This window comes from Ricinus communis, chromosome 5, assembly GCF_019578655.1.
Source record: "Ricinus communis isolate WT05 ecotype wild-type chromosome 5, ASM1957865v1, whole genome shotgun sequence".
NCBI classification, from domain to species: domain Eukaryota; kingdom Viridiplantae; phylum Streptophyta; class Magnoliopsida; order Malpighiales; family Euphorbiaceae; genus Ricinus; species Ricinus communis.
Window position 1 is genome coordinate 31,425,739 of NC_063260.1, and position 22,088 is coordinate 31,447,826.

Here is a 22,088-nt window from a genome sequence, read left to right on the forward strand (position 1 = left end):
TTGACTAAGAAAAAAAAAAAGAGAAATCAATTCCTCTCCAGTACGCATATACATGGTAGTCAAATAGTGGACATACAATACTATATCGTGATTTTTCTACAGATATTGATCTTCCAGTACTTCACAAAAGTTTTATTACACAAGCATGCAAGAATCATGAATTACTACAATCAGAGGCAAACTCAAATTCACCTCAGGTTGAAATTTGCAGACTCTGCCAGGTACACTTGGATGAACAAGGGTCAGACACGTGAATCATTTTTGACATGAGCTCAATCTGATAATTAACTTTAATCTACAAGAACTAGTAAATGTGTATCAGGTATGGGAGCCTTCTCAATTTGGAGAAGAAGCAAGATCCCATCGAATAAAGAAGACACTACAAGTCTATGACAGCATCATCATAGTGGCTGAGGCAGCAAATAGCACATAAAATACGACATCTTCATTATAAAGCCCTGTAAACACGAAATTTGAGTCAGGAAGAGGCAACTCAAAGTTGGCACAAACACACAAGATTAATTTTCTGCTTTTTCCTTTTTCCCATTTTCTTTTACTAGCTAGGCTAACTTGGACATCTGGGGCATAGCTAAGAAGCAAATCCCTCCCCCGGGAGCAGAGAAATTCAATGCAAGCAATTATGAATCAACAAATCAGGAACAAGGGATTTAGTGGAGGAATTGAGGATTTAAAATGGAAGTTCCCATGTCACAGCCTGGAATGATTTCTGAAATTCATCTAGAACACTCGTCAGGTGTCAAATGCCCTAGTTTAGACACTGCATTAAGACAGGGGAGTTCGGGAGAAGAAATGCCCTACAGGTGTCCAGTCCTAGAAGTAGTGAAGCAGAGTTTTTGTTTTCACAATTCTTAGGCATAAAGCAGATTTTCAACCCATTTTCTACAAAATGAAGTATAAAACCATCATACCACTTTGAGCAGATGCAGCTGCAGGAAGTGCTGGAATTTTCACAGCTGCAAATCAGTAAATCAGGTTTATATAAAAACAAACATGGAAGAGAAAAAATTACACCTTTCAAACAACAGAAAGTAACTCCAATTAAATAGCCCTAATTAGTGAGATATACTTTTATTGCACGATGATGCTGATAACTGAGATGAAGAGGGCCATGGAGCAGGAATATTGTCATTCAGATCACAGATGAAGCTAATCCCTGAAGACTTGTCCAGTGTTGCGTCAGAAGGCAAGCTTGGTAGAAGGCATCCAGATTCTATTCCGGAAAAGGAGGGGGAACAGAACAAAAGGTCAAAGAATGAAGTATAGATCGAGTAGAAACAAAATTCTAAACGCCATCCAACATATTTTATGCAAATCTAGTCCAGTCCATAATATGGCTCTAGATCACAGATGCGAACACTGGTTAAGTATACAATAACTATACCCAGGATAATGTAAAATAGCAAATAGGTAAATGGGGTGAGAGGTAGATCAATGCATGTTAACCTTATTCATACCTTGTTTTGCAACTGATGTATGCCATTTGTTGATCACCAGTATCATACAAAAGTGAGAAAAGAATCTGCATTAGTTTCTGCTTTAAGGTAAACTAAAAGACCAAAAGCAAACAGGGAAAAAGAGAAGAGGAGGAAAACGTTTCCGCTTCATAAGAACACTAACCTTGGAGTGAGAAATCCTTGAGGCTTATGTGACAAAGGCTATAAACATTTCTAGTAATATTTGATTTCTGTAACTCCATTCCTAGAGTTGTAGCACAATCCAAAGCTTGCAAATTGGTAATAAGAGTCTGTTTCTGTAAGTGAGACACATAGCTGTCCACGGCACTACAGCACCCTGCAGTGTTACTTACTCCATTCCCACAGCCCTTTGCAACATGGCTCATGTCAGGGAAAACCAGAGGGCAAACTGAAGCAGAAATCAGAAGAGAAAAACTGAGAGCAGATTAAGCAACCAATGGGGCTAACTGAATTGTACATTAAATTAAAACAGAGAGGATCAATATGCAAATATGGAGTGGTACAGATAATATGCTTTAGACGATGTTATCTGTAAGGAACTGAACACCAAAATGTCCCATCAATCTGGTTTATGCATGGCAGTGATGACCTACATGACTTCCTAGTGGGGATTTTTAAGATATACATGAATGCTCATAGATGTTATTTGATATTTCAGTAAAGAATAATAGAGAAATAAGTGTTTTTGCTGTTCAGAAATTTCTTTAACAGAACAGTCAACTAAAAATCTGAAAATGGCCGAATGGCACAGGACTCAGCAACTGAATCAATGCACAACAATGATTATCGTATAAAAGATAAAGCTAGTGTTCTAGATTCATAGTTTGCCAACTTACCTTTATTAACATTGCAATTAGATAGTCCTCTGAGAACCTCCTTTGCATGAGAAGGATCAAGTTTACTTGCCAACCATCGGAGAACAATATGTTTACAATCATTAATCCTAGTTGAATGCTCAGGTAAACCATGTGCCCCACCTAGGCTCAAGATTTCAGAAGCTTTTAATGCAATTCTTGTAGCAGCTTCTGATATGGCATTTTGACATACTTGGTCACAACATTCTCTCACAGGATCAATCTTCATGCAGGCAGCAAGAAGCTTAGATGAATCGACAGTGCTTTCAAACTCATTCACATCCTTAACTGGGCAAGATCCTTCAGTGAGATTTGATGGATGGACTGAGCATATTCTCTTAACATTATCTGCAGCACCCTGACCAACCAAAATTTGTTCAATATCCGAAAGGCAATGCTTGGAAACAGTCCCATTTAAAGCAAGCACGTTAGTCTCTTTACTGGATTGGCCAATAAGAATTGCAAGGGTGGCTTCCAACTGTGGACAACATATAACATTAGCCAACAATGGTGCGAAGACGCCCAAGCAATCAATTGATGTCATGCTCATCAAACTTTCAGCAGCAGTGAAGTTCAACGTACAAAGTCCTAAAAGAAAGAGGTTAGGACCAAGTTTATAGTGTAATTGGGCATTTCAGATGGCTTGAGAGTCTAATGAAACCATGGTGCAAAAGAAGAACCTGATAATTTTGGTATAGAACCATTTGTGAAAGGTTGCAATGGAGAAGGTGCAAGAATAGGGAGAAATGGCTGAGGACCTGCATTTGGCGAGATCTCAGGAAGAAAGTCATCCAGTCTTCTATTGATCAATGCATAGCCTCTCATAAAGTAAGATTCATTTAGACCTATAGCAGAAGAATAGGTCAACATGATGAGTACCCTTAAAAGTGAAATTATAATGCTACTGACCAAAAGAAATGTATATTATCCACAGATGTATTTCATAGCCATAGTTTCAGAGGTAAGTTGAAGTAAAAGTGCACTCAAAGAGACACAGATAACCATGTTTACCTAGAAAGATGAGCAAAATTAATAGAGGTAATATGTAATGATAACATACAAATTCTGTTGCACCACAATATTCCAATCCAGGTAAAAGTTCTACCAAAAGAGATGATTAGGATGCAACAAACAAGAAGACACTCTGTCATAGAATGAAAATGCACATACACAAATGGGATTGCTGGGCATGCATATATGACAGAGTGGACCCGAGCAAAGGTTGGCTATACAATTAAATTGTATGCCATGTATTGCAGGACTGGAGCAAAGGTTCAATGAAGGGAGGCACGTATGTAGCTTAGCAAACAACTTAGGGTATCAAATCGATAATGGAAATGCTTCATTGTTTAGTGCTCCTTCCAAGCCACTAAATCCTTGGGCAATTGCTAAGTGTAGTAACATAATCAGTAAACAATGGAAAATCTCACGGTAAAGTCTAAGTTTATATCACTAGTTTGACTGAACTAAATAACCCTTATCCTGGAGCTCTGCAAAGCCTTCTATTCTTATTTTCGTTAAAATAGTAAATGCTAAACATGTAAAACAAGAGGAGCAGCACAATATCCATTGCGAAAGAAAAGCCTAAGATACACTACTTACATGCAAACAGTGATGATAAGTCGCATGTGAACAGAAAACAGCCCCAGACAATAGTAGGAAACGAGCTAAAGAGCCAATGCACCTCAACAATCAACATAAAACTCAATAACCCTCCCAAAAGAATCAATTTTTCAAATTCCATAAAACCAATTTATAAAAGCACAACAGGGAACTAAAATTCACCAAAACCCCAATGACATAGTCCATAGTAGAGCAATTTAGAAAATGACCCAACTGAATTAACTAATAGATCATACTAAAATTAACATAAAAAAATAATTAAAAAAAAAAAAACAGAAAAGGAAACAGTAAATAAGAGGTGAATACTAACTTAAGAAGAGCAGAAACACCTCTATAAGAACCATACTTGAACTGAACAACTTGAGAGACACTCCTTCATTCATGCCTCTTTACCTTTATCACTCCCAAACAAAAAAAGAACAATTAAAAAAAAAAACTACTGCAACAACGACACCGGAAATGGATGATAGAAAAGCACAAGTTTAAAAAAGTTTGTAAGCTTCGAATTCAGAGTACAGAAGTGGAATTGGGTATGATTGGAGAAACAAAGAGAAGGAGATGGATAAAAATTAAACCTTTCTGTTGTTCAAGTGTTATAGTAGTAGCTAGCAAGACCAGACCAGCTGTAACTCTTTAGAGAGAGAAAGAAAGGGACCCACAACACAAAGACATTAAGACTGAGATATAATTAGCACTAGTGCCATTAATGCCATCAATGACCTTTTGCACCACTACCCTGGCATTTCTGGGTCGCTTTGGCACGCGAGGCACGTGAGAGTGAGGGTCGTGTTCATGTGGGGTGGGGTTGGCACGTGTGAAGGATAACGTGGCAGTTGGGTGATGGTTTGTAAAAAAAAAAATTAATTTATGAATGGTTGGTGTACTGTGGGTTGATGAAATTAAATTTTCTGGTGTTTGTTTCCTCCTCATTTATTAATTGTCTGTTTATAATGTATGGTAATAACACTTCTTTTCTGACTCCCATTTATACCTATAAACAACTGGAGCTACTTGTAAATTGTTCACAAATTTATCGGTTAGATTATTAAAAGAAAATATTAAATTCGTTTACTATAACATTTTATATATCAGGGAAATAAAAACATACTTACCAATTAAATTAGATTTTTTTAGAATTATAACTACTCAAGCTTCAGTTCTGTTTATGGTTGTGAGTTTTGGGCACCAAATTTAGGAATTAGGCAGGCTCAAATGTTGTTGTTGCTAAGATTTTAGGTGTGAGAGGCTATGTTCAAGCATCATTTTGGCCTTAGCTTTGAATTCCTACACAAAGCTCTATAAAGTCAACTTCAATCATAGGTAGTAACAAAGAAACAAAAAGAAAAAAGAAAAAAAAAGGTGCCAAAATCCTATTACTAGCATTTAACTCTTAGCATAAACTGGTTCAATACTAGAACTAAATCAGTTTGAATCAGTAAAAACAGGTGAAATTGAAATCGAATTCTCCGGACAAAATCCTTTAGGAGATTAAAAGTGAATTAAATTAAAATAAATTTTTTGATATTTCAATTTCTATAACTATAGATATGTAAAATGATAATGCGCGAAAAATTATAATAACCGTTGAAATGAATTTAAAAAAGTATTATTCATGATAATAAAAAAATAAAAAAATAATTTTCTATAAAATATATATAAAAAAGAGATATTTGGATATTGGGAATTAAATCCTCTCAAAATAATTAAATTTTCTCGAGAAGAAACAGGGGGTAGGATTATGGGATCAATCGTGATTGGGTTTCCATTTAATGATGCAATCTTTACTGAAATTAATGTGAGATTTTGTAAGTAGATTTTTTATCTTTTTTTTTTTTTTTAGTTCATTAAGCGGAAAGCTTGACTTAAAAAGGAAGAGAGAGATCTCTGATCTGGAGACAAAGAATTTATTATTGTAATATAGATAAAGGGAGTTTGAGGGATCAACGGTGGCTTCCTAATTAAGTGATCAAAATCTTTAAAACAACAGATAGGGTGCAACCTAAATTATGTAATTATAAAAATTACTGACCAATATTATCGTTAAAGCAACCGCAATAATAATAATAATAATAAAAAGAACCAGTTTTTGATTTTTTTTTTTTTTTTTTTTTTTTTAAAGAAAGCAACCGCAATAATGGGGTCGAATCTCATGCTTCCCATGATCTGGAAAAGAGACCACGACTTTATACGAGTGCAATTATTTGAAGACAATTCAAAAAATTGGAAAAACACATCCAAATAAGCCCTTGAATTTAGGGTCAAAGCACAGTTAAACCCTCCTCAACTCTAAAATAGCTCACTTTTATTTTTAAACTTTGAAAATAGAATAAGCTAATTCTGTTTATTTCACATTACAACAGCATATGACTAGTTAGTTCTGGTGTTAAAAGATACCAGTTCAATTTTTTATATGCGAGAAAGTATTAATACTATTTTTAATGGGTAAAAATCATAAATAATATTGTTTCTTCAATTTAATAAAGAAAAATAAACACCATCGTCACTAATTAAAAAAATAAGTTAGCCCTAATAATCTATTTTTTAAATTTTACAGACACAGTTGAGCTATCTAAAAGTTAGAGGTTGAATTTCACTTTGGCTGAAAATAATGTTAAGAGAATTGTAGTGATATTAATATTGCTTTATTTATGAATGGATATAATAATGTTATTGTACTATGATATACATACAATTAATTAAGATGGGCATATAAAATATGCAAACTGCCTTTATTTAGTGTTAAAAGTATTACATGGATGTGGAAGTACGAATTCAGTGAGTTGCTTCTTTAATTAGGGTTTGACCTTCTCAATTATCTGATGATGATGACATTATATAGCAGAAAATTACAAGTGCATCTAGAACATCACATGCATGACTGGACCAATTAATCTCACACGTGTCTCTTCATTCACATCATTAGATATATAGAATTGGAATTCAAATGACTGGTTTTTGAAAGTTATTTTCTAGAAAATATAAGCTTAAAACGGCACTGACTGATTCAAGAATATATTTATCATTTCATGCTATAATGATGCCTGCTAGCAGGCAAGTGATACATTTTGTTCTCTATATGCCACTATAATTATATATACATTACTCATATAGTGTTGGTCTGAAATTAAAATAAAACATGATGCTAAATTATTTGTTAATTCGATTATATTGTAATTTTAATAATTTCAGATTCTCATTAAAATTCATGCTCAGCTATAATGGAAAATAATATTGGCAATTAATTAAAATTGTGATATATAATGAAGATGTGGCTTGTAAGTTCAAACCTTTGTTACGTATAGGCAAGAATGGGTACTCAACAACCAGCTTGACTCTCTTCTCTTATATCGATCGCCATTAAAGATAATGGCTGTAACCCTTCTGTCTTTGCTGCCTTTCATAAGATTTCTGTTTCTTAATTCGTCGTTTCTCTCTCAGATCAGTACTCTATGGATTTTATCCATATCAGTGGGCTTGACACTGCTCTCGTTTGCATATTATTTTCTACCAACATCAAAGTCGATATATTATTACATCATCAAGCATTTGTAGTGATTCAAACCAGACTTAAATTTCACACTTATTCAAATTAAGATATACATTTGCTGCCAAATTGAGTTTATAGATACTATTTTCATATTATTCTAATCATATTAATGTTGTTTTCACTTTATTATTTAAAATTTGATAATAGTTTTTAAATTTTAAAAAATTTATATTTAGACTCGGTGTATGTCCCCGTATATATATATATACACCAAACTGATAGATGATTGATACATATTTATTAATTTTAAATAAATAAATATGAGTTAATAATCTATTATTAAAGTATAAAATACTTATAATATTTTATTAGTTATGTTGGATCAAGTTTAGATAAACATTACTAGATGACTATCTATGACACATACGTCTACAATTGGTATCCTGTTATCTTGGGCTATTCCTTTTTTAATATAGAAAAACAGTATTTAAGAATTAAATATAAATATAAAATAATATTTTAAATTCATTGAAAGTGAATAAGTTAATATATCTATAAAATTGATTAGATAGCTAAGAAAAAGATTGAATTAGCGTAGATTTCGTATTTATAATTACTTTTCTAAGTAAGAACGGAATTAATTAGTGTAAGAAACAAACATAAACAACCAAAGAATGTGATTAGCGTACAATATTTTAATGGAGTAAGCAAAGCAAATTTCCACACGTGGGGGGTTGGGTTGAAATAGGCTTCGTGGAAGAAGGACCCTCTATTTGATATGTGTTGAATTTCTTTTATATTTAATTTCAACATAATTTATTATATTTTCATTTTTATTTTTAGAGTAAAAGGTTCAAATTTTATTAAAAAATTTAAATATTGATAATAAATAAGTATTTATTAAATAATAAATTCCATTTATTAACTTTAAATCTGATAAAATTAATATTTCAATATATAGTTGAACAAGCATAGAGTTTTTTTTTTTCTTTTAAGTCTTGTAATAAGATTCCATATGCAAATAAGAGTTCACACTCTTACCTAATCAAAAGATGCCACCTCCTTATCCATTTCACACTAATACAAACCTTTTGTTTATTCACAAAAAACTATGACCCTTCTCTCCCAGGCAGGTCAGGTCCTGTTACCCAAAAGCCAGGGCAAGCTTTTGACTGCCACCTCACCGTCACCACCGGCTTAAGCTGTAGAAGCCAGGTTTCAGACATATTGGGTCCTACACGGCATTGTAGTGCAACTTTGCTTCTTCTTGTTTTGGTCAGCAAACAGCCATCCTCCGTACGTTGCCGCTTCAAAATAATCCTACGTGTACCTGGTTTCATTTCTAGGTACATCTCTCTCTCTCTCCCGATCTATCTCCTCCTATATATAGCGCACCCTCTCCTTCTCCCAAATCTCTTCACTTTCATTACACACGTACGTAAAGTATATATGGGAAATTGCTGCAGACGTGTATCTTCATCGTCTTCGGTGGTCTGGGCCGGAGACGACTGGGGATCGGTGGGACAAGAGAAGATATCGTCGTCTGATCATAGCCATCATCATGACATCACCGAAAGGCAGAGGTTGCTTGGTGAAGATCTAGATATGATGGGAGGGTTTATGAGTTCAAGTTCTTCTTCAACTAGGGAAGTAAAAATCAAGATTACGAAGAAAGAGCTTGAAGAATTAATGGCAAGAGTTGACATGCAAGGTCTGTCAATGGAAGAAGTTCTTGCTAGTTTGATTAACTCATCATCAGCTGATAAAAATCTTGAAATGGAGTGCCATCATCACAGGTCTTGGAAACCTGCCTTGCAGAGTATTCCAGAGTAGATTTAACCAATTCCTTTTTTCTCTTTTGTATATATTGTTTCTTTCTTTGGTTTACCTCTTGTTTTTCATTGGTTAGAGAGGGTTCCAGATTCTTTAGATATATATACGCTGTCCATGTATATCATTTGATGTTAATACACAGTCAGTCTTTATCACATAGTCTTTTTTAATCTTTACATAAAATATTGACGTAGTTTTTGTTCTAATAAAAAAGGAAATCCTAATCTTTGTTATAAAGTGAGCCTTGATTTCCCTGAAAGAAATCGACCGATCATGGCCCAAGATATAATCTTCGAAACTCACTAATGATTTAATGATCTATAAAAATGATTGAGTCCAAGCACAATACTTTTTATGCTTAAATTCATATTTTTCTTGTGTTCCATTTAATGTTTTCGGTCTATGCCACAAGAAAAGAAAATGTTCGTCAGATTTATGCCAAGAAAATGTTATATGAAACTTTGTCCGAGTAGCAGAAGAAGAAGCTTGATTTTGTGAAATTATCAACTAAAAACATTGTGGCTTGAATTGAATATTCTGTTCTTTGCTGTAACTTCTTTTCTGCTGCACATTTATGTATATGTTAAAGATCAAATCTTACAATGATCTAACAATACGTTAATTTTATTTTTCTTTTCTTCAAAAACAATGTTTGTTACCTGACAAGTTTGAACTTCAAAATCACATATCAATCATTATATTAAATAACAGTTCAAGCAACCAATGATTTAGTTAATCACTTCTACTTACACCAATTTCAGCAATCATTATAGGAAATTAAAACCAAAATGATGTTGAATTACAAGATGCCAGAAAAATCCAACTCCATGCTCCCTTCCTTTTTATTTTTTTCCAACTTGTTACTAGATTTCATGCAGGAAAATAAACTCTTTTTTTTCTTTTTATAAAAGAAAGAAATTTTTTTAAAAAATTATATTAATTACGAGCAGTACCCAAAATAAACTTTTCGCATAAACTGTTGTTATTTTTTTAGTTATAAATATTTTCCTTCCTTTAAAATACTTGTATAAAATCTAATTAATTATAACTAAATAAATATAATAAATGGTCCTACATCAAATCTTATATTTGAGAAACATTCTTCTTAATAGAGTTTTCAATATGACGTATTTTTTAAATATTAGTTAATAAATTAATTATATTTTATAAATTAATATTAAAAATTAAAATTAAAATAATATTTTCAACAATTATATATCTAAAATTAATTAATTAATTAAAACATAATATTAAAAGTAAAAGCATGAAAATTATATATACAAGAGCATTTCTGCTTATATTTAAATTTTGTTATTTTTGCGATGTTTTATTATACTCATTGGAGACGCGTGTAAATATTTGAGAAATAGGGATATATAGAAATGTTGTATGGGCTAAGATGCATTGTCTATTTGTTGTCATTTTGGAGTATGTGATCGTGAACTTTTCTTTGGGTGCATTTAGATGTATGTATCCCATTATTGAAGCTAATTTCTTTTTTAATTTAAGTTCTTAATCAATAGTGCGAGTCTAATTATTGATCATTATGCATCCCCACTGCCTCTTCAATGATACAAGCTCTTGCTATACATTTCGAATCACAACTAGTAATTAAAATTAAAATAAAGGAATTTAGATATGTGGATTCTGTATGTGTTTGTCCTGTAATTTAAATTGCATGCAAATGAAAAACGCAACATGATATAAAAATACCAAATTTTTAAAAAAAATTAGAAAATGAGTATATATATATATATATATATATATATTCTAGGTTTTTTACTGTATTATTGTCTTTATTATCATAAAAGATATAAATTAAATACAATTAATATAACTAGTTATGTTGACAATTATATAATTACTATAAAATAAGAAAAAAAATGTATAAGAAACATACATTTATATACAAACTCTTAAATATAAAATAACTAAGAATTAAATATATTCATATAATAAGAAAATTATATAATAAAAATAATTATTTATAAATAGAAAAAAAAAACAGTAAAAAATTTTCTAAATAGGAAATCCGATTAAATAGAAATATTTTTAATTTTTTTTTTTAAATTTTTAAAATATGAATAGAAATATAAAAATTAATTAGAAACGGTTCTTTTAAGTTTTTGAAACGCATTCAGAAAATTTTAAAAAAGTTTCAGTATCTAAAATGCATCGGACACTAAAAATGTAACTCCTTTTTTAAGTTTTCATGCAACTTAGCATGTAATGATAATTAGGCTTTTTCTTCAGCCTGGTATTTGGTCTATAGATTTCGTGTTTCTTCTTGTTGTTTGGCCAGAGAATGTGGTACAGGAAAGTATTATTTATGGACTTCTGAATTTAGCTCGAGTATGAAGCATGGATTTCATCAGAAGATACATGAAACCCAATTACTATTTCTTGTTATTGTTTGGATTTCAAGCTTTAAATCTTTCATTTTATCATTTTGTGTTTTTAGATTCAGTTCTGCTCGCCGTGTTCTGAACATACGAAGGAGGGAGCAACAAAATGGGACCTTATTCTACGCATCCAAGGAAATCCAACGAGGGCTACTATTTTAATCACCGCATGAAACTTCTTGAAGATCAAATCCCTTCTGTTTCTGTTGCTTCTTGCATTAGAGCTGAAACACTGCAAGCCCAATTGCGTATGCATGAGCTTGAAGCTGAGGTACGGTCCTTTCAGAAGCAAAACAAATCCTTGTTGAGGAAGCTTGGAGAAAAGAGAACCTTATGACGGAGGAGAGAACGAAAGGACACCCATGAAGTTATAAAGGATTTTAAATCTGAATAAAGCAGGGAAAATAAAAACCACCAGTGCATGAAAATTCTCAATGAGCTGGCAAACGCCAAATTATCTGCGAAGAAGTTCGAGAAAAAATATGAGGAAGAGAAGAAGGGCAGAGAGCTAATGGAGGAAGTTTGTAATGAATTTGTTAAGTGCGAAATGGCACTTAGGTTGTCATAACAACAATGGAAAAATTTACTCTTGTTGTTTATGTGCATTGTCCCATATGGTGCATGAAAATTACTCATTCTAGTGAAAATAATCTATTTTTTGGTTAAGAGTATGAAAAGGATAAGCATGTCATGTTTAAGTTAAGCCAATGCATGTGTAACACTATCTTGTTTAGTGTACTAGATTGCTTTATTTAGTAGGCTAACTTGTGTTAGTTGCTTTAGTTTAATCATTGTAAAAACACTATATATTTGCTTATCTTGTCAATAAGAATATAGAGCAATATGTAGCAATATGCACTAAATATAAAGCTAGAGTTCTAAGCATTTTACTCTTGCATTTGCTCTTTCTCCTCCTCTCAAAAAAATTAACAATTAGCAAATAAAATTGCTGAAGATAAAGCGAGAGTTGAAGCACTGAAAATGGCATCAATCAAAATGCAGGAAGAAATAGAAGAAGAGAGGAGAATGTTGCAGATTGCTGAGGTGTGGCGTGAAGAACGCGCCTGGATGGAGCTGATTGATGCAAACATTTTCTCTGGAAGATAAGTATAGTCAAACGAACAAGTTATTAGGTGATCTTGAAACTTTTCTAGGCTCAGGAAGTGCTTTCTTGGATGCGATGGAATCAGGCAAAAAGCTGAGCAGCTAAATCAGTGAAAATTGAAGACATGATGGAATTTTCTGATACGCCTCCCGACTTAGATAACATATACTCTATTTTATAAGAACTTCGACAAATTGAAGCTAAAGAGAGGGTAAATGAACCGTCCAGTGATAACAGGCCTGCAAGTGATATTTCCAAAATACAGAACGCTATCTCCATGATAAATCATTATAATGACCTGCAGAATTTGCTGCGTCGCTCAAATGGCTCTAGTGATAGCAGCAGTCATCTTGATGACGACAGAAGTGACTCGGAATCCGCAAATGACGCTGAGGGTCAGGATTCAAGTCATTTCCTTGAAGAGAGTGAGCCCTCTGTTGATGAGCCTAGCCAAAGTAAAATTGCTTGGCAGAGTGCAAAAGAGTGTAGGATGACTAGAGTTCAGGATTCTCCGAACACTCATATGAGTAAGGTTGGTCAGCAGAGGTAGAACGATCATTGCAGGGGCCGTCTTCGATAGGTAAGCTTCAGGGATCAGGCGCAAATAATGGCATATGCTGCAAGTTAACATTGGATACTGCTGGTGATGGAAGGCTCTCAAATAGCAAAATTACTGTCCCAAGCACAAGTTATCGGAAAAAGAAAATCATGTGAAGGTAGGCCTGGAAACCTGGATCTTGCAGGGGTAGTGGAGTTCTCAGGAATTGGTGAATCCACGTTGAAAGGATGCATTAAATGGCCACAAGGCATCCAAAAGAATAGCTCGAAGGCCAAGATTTTGGAAGACGGGATAGAAAGCCAGAGAACTCAATTGCGCAGTGCTCTTAAAAAGAAGACGAAGTGATATGTTCTTATAGTTTATTGTTTTCAGCATTCGCGACCAGAACAATTGCGGTTAACTCCATGAATGCGTTGTTAAATGCGGGAGGTGGTGGAGAAAAATTCAGGGTTTGATTAGACGAGAGTTGTTCAGAATACGCTTTACCATAAAGCTGCTATACTTTGTTAGGTCGTGTCTAGCCCTGGAATCTGGCAAGGGATCCTGCAAACTACTTACTGAAATTCCTGTCAACATATAAATCCCGAATGCGAAAATGCATAGGAGTATTTGTCTGAAGTTCCATTTAATCCATTAGAGAGTGATTATACTTTCCCTTTGTTGGATTTGGTAGGAAGAAAAAGAAGAAAATTAAACAAAGATTTGGAGCAGAAAATATAATCAAATTGCCGAAAAAACAAAAGCTATAACTCTGAAAAATATAAACATTTTTTTTCTTTCTTTTCTTACTCATTTTCTTCTCTACGTTTTCCAATATACATTCTTGTTCCAGCAACCTCTTCATTTATAGAGAGAGATTAGCTTTCCTTAGTCAAAAACCTGCTATAATCTAACACTAACAAGAATCACCATTCCTTTTCACCTAAAACTAATTATATTGCTGAGACATCAATGAAACATGATTAACATTACATGAAAATTTGAATAATCTCGATTAGATTCTTAAACAAAAATCTCAGGAACTCCAACACGCTTTTGTAGTGATTTGATGCATAATACAACAATCAAGAAAATTCATTTAGTGAATTACATCCTTCTTTAGGAATGAGTATTTTTGCATACCGTTGTCTTAGAAATATGTTGCTTCTGAGTGAAAAAGAGTGGCAATGACCAACTTGATTCCCCTTATTACATCCCTTGACAATCCATCTAAGCCTCCCCTTATTAGAGCAATTGGAAGCATAAACATATCATGTTTTATAACCTCAAGAAAACCAAAGAAGGTGATGCTTTTACAAGTTAAGCTGCTTTTGGCGTTGTGGTTAACATCCATAATCCATTAAGATATCGGATAAGAAGTTAATAAACAAATTTCAATGACCAACCCTAATTTGTCGCTCAAGTATCTGTTAATATATATAGATAATCTGGACAAGTAAAGATGGTGGAATACATATCATCCCTTGCACACTATTTGAATTGGGAAAAAGGATAGAGAGGAAGAAGATCGAGAGCCCCTGAGAAATGGAAGTTCCTTTTCTCTTTTCTTCCGTCTTTTTTCACTGTTACTAGACGACAAAAGACTTTTAGACAAATGGCCAACAGAATACGAGCAAGAAAATTTTTAGGTCTAATAAGTGGATGCCAAACAAATCAGTCACTTGCAACACAAACAAGAAAGCTAATATGAAACTTGGCATTAAATTGTGAGATGAAGCCTTGAAAACGAAATCACACCAGCTGAAGAAGGTAAAAATGTATTGTACCCTTTGCCTTTAGGACAATTTTTTATTTGAAGTAACTGGATTTGTATTTATCTAATAAGCACTTGCATCGACTAAAGTTTCGTAGGACAAAGTGTTGCAATTAATTGGGACTTTTGGACCCATTAGAACGGATTATTATCTTGATAGTTGAGGAAGAATAACATAAATGGGTACTTCTATTGCCCTCTACCTCTGCAACTACGGTTCTACATATGTCAATTCGTAGCCTAATGAAAAAAAAAATGTGATGAAGTATTGATTTTGAGATACTGATGATGGTAAGTGTGCATTATTTTCATGATTATTTACTCTGAGATATCCAATCAAGCAATCTTTTAGAATTTAACTGCAATTATAAGATCGTTGAGTACAAGTTGCCATATTATCATTGGAGGCCGCATATAGTTTCGGCAAAGTCCAACTACACTAGTACATTATTGGGCTCATGTTTGAAGAAGGACGAGAAAGGTGGTGTTGGACTGATAGATCAGTATGTAGGTTTGCCAGAACCATATTTGTGTTAAAAGTAGTTTAGGGCTTGTTCATGTCTATACAGTTCTGGAAACAAGAATCCAAAGGGGCTTTCCACTCTGTACTGTTTTGTGATTGTCTCCCTTCCATAGCAATGAGCTCTAGCTCCAGTTGTTTACAGAATGTGGGATTACAAATATTCACATGTTATGCTTATCCCATAATAATTAAGTTGCCATAATCATGGCTAAGAAAATGAAGGAAAGAGACAGAATATCAAACCCTTTGAAAGAAAGTGGTACTATTAAATGCTTTGCTCTTAAATGGAATTGACAAATCACGGAAAAGAAAAGAGGGCAGGTCATAGCAAATTAGCCTAGCAGCAAGTGCGTACACAGCTTTCACCAAGTTGATTGCAGCACATGCATCAGAAAGAAAAGTTGGGAAAAACATACATCAAATTAAGGAGAATCTTTTCCATATAAGTTGGAGACATTTGGATAGGAAGACTGTCAGCACTTTAATTCATGACTACCCTGCTTAATAGTAAAAGGCCATTTTACCAGTCAGTGATTCTTGGTTCAGTCCCTATGAAAGTTAGTAATTTCAACCCCGTCAGTCCAACTTGTAAGAAAAATCACAATTTTCATGGATAATACAGATTAGAGTTAATAACTGTTGAAGCACCCAAATCATATAATACCTGCAAAACTCAGCAGGCAAAGATCGACATTAAAGACCAACAGTCTTTGACTGTTGGTCAAGGCCTCAGATATCAAGATCATCACAGGCCTAGTTAAAGAAAAGGAGCAACACCTCTCCCCTAAGGGAAAAAGACTACTTCTACCTTTCCCTACACAGAAAATTACCGTTAGTTTACAAGTGTATATAACAGAATACACATTTCTTTTGCAATTCAGAATTCCAAACCATTATTAATCAATAAAATCTCAGTTCTTCTACAATCAATTTTCCACATGGTATCAGAGCAGGATTGATCCTGTCATCATCTACCCAACAATCAGAAATTTTTTCTTTCATCATGTTACAAAATGATCTCACCAAACTCACAAACATTATGTTAAAGGGAAATCAGAATTATTTCGAGTGGTCAAGAGCAGTTTACATTGGCTTGAGTGGCAGAAAAAAGTTACGGTTCATCACAGGAACCCTAACCAAGCCAACAATACAAAATCCGAACCAACCAACAAAAGAGGAGATTGAAACCATCGAAGAATGGCAGATAAACGACCATTTGGTCATGTCCCTCATTACCAACACGATGGAGCCTCAGATTGCCAGACTATGTATGCTTCTGGCATCATCACAGGCTGTGTGGGAGAAGATGAGAAACCTGTATGGACAAGAGCACAACTTCGCACACATTTTCAGTCTAAAACAAGAATTAGCACACATCAAGCAAGGAACTAGGTCCAGCGCAAGCTACGCGACCGAAGTACTAATCCGGTGGGAGGAATTACAGAGTTACCTCCCACCCACAATAGACCTCGATCAAGCACGCAAGCGACAGGAACAAGACTTATTGTACACTTACCTCGGCGGGCTCGATACGAGCTACGAAGCTCTCCGGTCCCAAATACTTCTCTCAAGCAGCCTCCCTCCACTCGACACCGTCATAGCACTCGTTCAGCAAGAAGAAACTCGACACATTACAATGGGAGCATCGAACCCCGAAGAGAATGAAGGCCGAGCCTTTGCTGCACTCTCGGGAGACTAAGCCCGAGGCAAGGGGATGCCCATCAACCTCGAGCAGTGTCACCACTGCAACAAGCAGGGTCACACCACCGCTCGTTGTTGGCACCTGCACCCTAACCTCCGACCGGCGCAGCACCGAGGTGAGCGAGGGAGAGGGAGGCGCGAGAAAGAAGAAAGGAGATGGGAGAATAGAGTGGGTGGCGTCGTAGGATTAAGTGTGTCTGACCCTATGGGTTATGACACACTTGTCGGGTCGGGAGGACTCATTAATGGGTCAAATTTGTTTGCCCCGATCCGACCCAACGTCCAGGACCAATGGCAAAGATTGGCCGGCCAAAACCCAACTCCGTTCGGCCCAACCCAGAATGACCATTAGTCTAGTCCCCGATCCAAAGAATAGCGGCTCCTAGGCGGTCCGTGACCAATGACGGGGTCTTGGCCTAGCCCTGTGATCCAAAGAATAGCCTGGGCGATCCAGCCAAACCACCAGACCTCTTGGTGAGCCAACAACCCGGATCCGGCCCAGTTGACAATTCCCAACTCTCACACCTAATTTCTCAGCTACAGTCCATGTTACAGTCTCAGCAATCCCGTGGGTCACGTTTAGTATCTCACAATTACACAAATCTTTTACCTACATATTCTGATTGGATTATTGATTCTGGGGCGACCGACCACATGACTTGGGATTCGACACAGTTGCACAATTTTACTCCTGTGAATTCCCAACATGTGATCGTTGCCAATGGGGATCGAGCCAAAATTTCTGGTTTTGGCTCCTCCAACCTTTTGAATCACCCTATACCAAATATCCTTCTTTTACCTAATTTTAAATCGAATTTATTATCTGTTGGTAAAATAACTCAGACTTTAAATTGCAACGTTATTTTCTCACCATCTGCTGTGACTTTTCAGGATCGAATCACCGGGAAGACGATTGGTGAAGGATACCTTCACAATGGCCTATACTATCTTACCACTCCCAGTCAGTGTCTGACCACCACCAAACTTTCCAACCAAGGCCTGTTGATGCATCGGTGGTTTGGGCATCCGTCAGACAAAATTTTGAATCACCTTTTCCATTTTAAAATAGACTCCAGCTGTTGTGATGTTTATAAATTTTCCAAGCACACTAGATTACCTTTTCCATCATCGTCTACTAAATCAGAAAAATTATTTGATTTAATCCACTCTGATGTTTGGGGACCCGCTTCCGTTACCTCCTATAATCACTTCCGTTATTTTGTCACTTTTATTGACGATTACTCTTGAATTACTTGGGTCTATTTATTAAAAGGGAAAAATGATGTTTTTACATGTTTTCTCAATTTTTATACCTTTATTAAAAATCAGTACAATGCCAAAATTAAAATCTTCCGTTTAGACAATGGTACTGAATACATCAACAAAAAAATTTCTAAATTTTCTTCCCAAGAAGGTATTCTGCACCAAACTACCTGCATCTATACCCCTGAACAGAATGGAGTTTCAGAAAGAAAAAATAGACATCTTATTGAGGTTACTCGTACTCTCCTTTTTCAAAACAATGTTCTCCACATTTTATGGACGGATGCCCTCCTCACTGCAGCCTATCTTATTAATCGGCTTCCTAGCTCCGTTCTTAACAACCTTAGCCCCCTAGAACTCCTCAAACAAAGAAAAATCGATCTAGGTCATATTCGAGTATTTGGTTGCACTGCCTTTGTCCACATTAGACGTCACCATAAACTGGAAAAAAATTGTGTCAAAACCATCTTCCTTAGATACTCCTCAGAAAAAAAGGGCTACAAATGTTATGATCCTACTTACAAATCATATATTTCCCGATATGTGACCTTTAACGAAACCATCCCTTACTTTCCTAATGATCCCTCTCTTCCCACAGCACCCCCAACCGATTTGTTTCCCTCTAATTTTTTCTTTTTTGACAGCATACTTCAGGACACTCTCTCTGCACAGGAGCGCACTCATATGCCTGTCATCGACCCTAACCCTTCAGGGGGAGATACTTCCATCCCCATGGCAACTTCTTCAGGGGGAAATCATGAGTCACTAACAGAAGAACTTGCCCTACAGAGATCCACTAGACCTACCAGACCTCCTACTCGGCTAAAGGACTATGTGTCCAATTCGGTATTATATCCCATTCATCACTATATCAGTTATACTTTAGTATCACCTTCCTACAAAGCTTATTTAAACACTCTCACATCACACACAGAGCCCACCTCCTTCTATGACGCTAACACCAATCCTAATTGGTGTAAGGCTATGCAAGAGGAACTCCAGGCTCTGGAGAAAAATGAAACATGGGATCTTGTTACCCTACCATCAAATAAAAAACTAGTTGGTTGTAAATGGGTATATAAGATCAAATACAAGCATGATGGTACCATTGAAAGGTACAAAGCCCGGCTAGTAGCAAAGGGTTTTACCCAAACTTATGGTGTAGATTACCAGGAGACCTTTGCTCCAGTAGCTAAAATGAGCACAGTCCGTATTTTATTGTCTGTTGCTACTAACTCAGGGTGGAGCTTATTTCAGATGGATGTCAAGAATGCATTTCTTCAAAGGTCTCTAGCCGAAGAGGTATACATGAAACTTCCACCAGGCCATACATTAGCCTCTGAGCCTTCCCTGGTATGTAAATTAAAAAAGGCAATCTACGGGCTGAAACAATCACTGAGAGCATGGTATGCAAGCTTAGTCAGTTTCTCTTAAAAATTAATTTCAGCAAGTGTACCTCTAGCTCTTCTATGTTTGTTAAATACACTCACACTCACACCATAATTATTTTAGTATATGTGGATGATATTATTATTACAGGAAATAGTAATGAGGAGATTAAGGTAGTAAAACAAGCTCTAAAGAAGGAATTTGATATCAAGGATCTCGGTCAACTAACTTACTTTCTCGGAATAGAAATAGCCAAATCTCATAAAGGACTATTCCTATCTCAAAGAAAGTATGTCTTGGATCTTCTGCAAGAAACAGGAAAAATAGGAGCCAAGCCTGTAGATACTCCAATGGAAACGAAAACTCGTCTCAATCTAGAGGATGGCGACCCTTTAAGTGACATAGGTCACTACCAACGGTTGGTAGGAAAATTAATCTACCTAACTGTCACCAGGCCTGATATTAGCTATGCCGTAAGCATGATTAGCCAATTTATGCATGCTCCTCGTACTTCCCACCTGGATGCGGTTGACAGAATCCTAAGATATCTCAAGGGTACTCCAGGCCAAGGTATTTTGATGAAGAATAATAATAATGCTAACACCGTTGCTGGTTTCTCCGATGCAGATTAGGCAGACAGTTGCGACAGAAAATCAACCTATGGGTTCTGTGTCTTTGTAGGAGGAAATCTAGTAACGTGGAAAAGCAAAAAAGCAATCAGTAACAGCAAGATCCAGTGCTGAAGCTGAGTACCGAGCCATGGCATCAACAGCTAGCGAGCTTATTTGGATTAAGCAAGTGCTCACTGCCATGGGAGTAAAGTGCAAGGATCCAATGGAGATGTACTGTAACAACCAAGCAGCCAGACACATAGCATCAAACCCAGTCTTTAATGAAAGGACTAAACATATTGAAGTTGACTGCCACTTCATAAGAGAAAAAGTCCAATCCGGAGAAATCACAACCCCGTTTGTCAGAAGCCACGAACAGCTGGCAGACGTCTTCACCAAGGCCCCAGACAAAGCAAGCCACCAAAGACTTCTTAGCAAGATGGGTTCTATCAATTTATTCGAACCCACCTTGAGGGGGAGTGTTGAAGTACCCAAATCATATAATACCTGCAAAACTCATCAGGCAAAGACCGACATTAAAGACCAACAGTCTTTGACTGTTGGTCAAGGCCTCAGATATCAAGATCATCACAGGCTTAGTTAAGGAAAAGGAGCAACACCTCTCCCCTAAGAAAAAAAGGCTGCTTCTACCTTTCCTTACACAGAAAATTACCGTTAGTCTACAAGTGTATATAACAGAATACACATTTCTTTTGTAATTTAGAATTCCAAACCATTATTAATCAATAAAATCTCAGTTCTTCTATATTAATTTTTCACGATGACCCAATTGGACAAAGGCCTTTAATCATGCATATTGTGTTATATCTACTTCTGATTCGTGTCTATGCTCTCAAGTATCTTTTGAAGCTATGACCAATATGAAATCATGAAAATGACGCAACCTTTTAGCTTCAAAGTGACTCTGATTTGGACTGCAATTGGATCTTGTGACGTTTTTCTGATATTCAAATTATAAAGATACCAAACATATCAATCTTTCATTCTCTCTCTAGAGATATACATAAATAGATACAGTGCCAATTCATGATTGAAACAGAACCCCACCTGACTCAGAAATGGGCCTGAAGAACAACTGGAACCACAAGTTTCAGGGTATGATTTTATGAGAGTGGGAGAAGCACTTCTGCTACTATGTATAACCTCATTTAATCTCCAGATCATGCTTTCTGTTAACTGTCACTGACTCGCTGCAACTGAAACCAAGGGAAACAGTTTATTAACATCACTCCATTAGTTGGCTTACATAATTTGACACTGACCTTTTACCTAATCTAAGAACTTGCTTCATCAGCTTTTTTTTTTTTTTTTCTTTCTTTTCTTTTTTTTGACCCAGTAGCCAACAAAATAAACTTGTCCTTTTCATGCAGTAATCTCTCACCAATAAAACAAAACATTCTTGCAGTTAAAAGAATTTTCACCTGAAAGAATTGGGTTTCTGTTGAATTAAGCGTTTCTTTCCCTTTTC

General features: G+C 35.5%; 2 protein-coding genes across 8 annotated transcripts; one reads left to right on the plus strand and one right to left on the minus strand.

Moving 5' to 3' along the window:
- On the minus strand, window positions 1-4,695 carry LOC8284206 (uncharacterized GPI-anchored protein At1g61900). 7 transcript variants are annotated; one of them, XM_048373843.1, is made up of 9 exons: window positions 4,549-4,690; window positions 4,320-4,366; window positions 3,031-3,195; window positions 2,333-2,938; window positions 1,639-1,884; window positions 1,476-1,487; window positions 1,088-1,231; window positions 930-974; window positions 1-458 (listed from the first exon to the last, which is right to left on the minus strand). In XM_048373843.1, the coding sequence occupies exons 2-9, from the start codon at window positions 4,354-4,356 to the stop codon at window positions 388-390; spliced, it is 1,326 nt and encodes a 441-aa protein (XP_048229800.1). In that variant the 5' UTR covers window positions 4,357-4,366; window positions 4,549-4,690; the 3' UTR covers window positions 1-387. The 7 variants fall into 7 exon arrangements, with proteins under 7 accessions (XP_048229800.1, XP_015574325.1, XP_015574326.1 ...); XM_015718839.3 differs by having other exon boundaries at window positions 4,284-4,366; XM_015718840.3 differs by lacking the exon at window positions 4,320-4,366 and having other exon boundaries at window positions 4,549-4,695.
- A 3,903-nt stretch (window positions 4,696-8,598) lies between these two features.
- On the plus strand, window positions 8,599-9,448 carry LOC8284205. Its single transcript, XM_002518442.4, has one exon. The coding sequence runs from the start codon at window positions 8,910-8,912 to the stop codon at window positions 9,291-9,293; it is 384 nt and encodes a 127-aa protein (XP_002518488.1). The 5' UTR covers window positions 8,599-8,909; the 3' UTR covers window positions 9,294-9,448.
- Window positions 9,449-22,088: the final 12,640 nt, after the last annotated feature.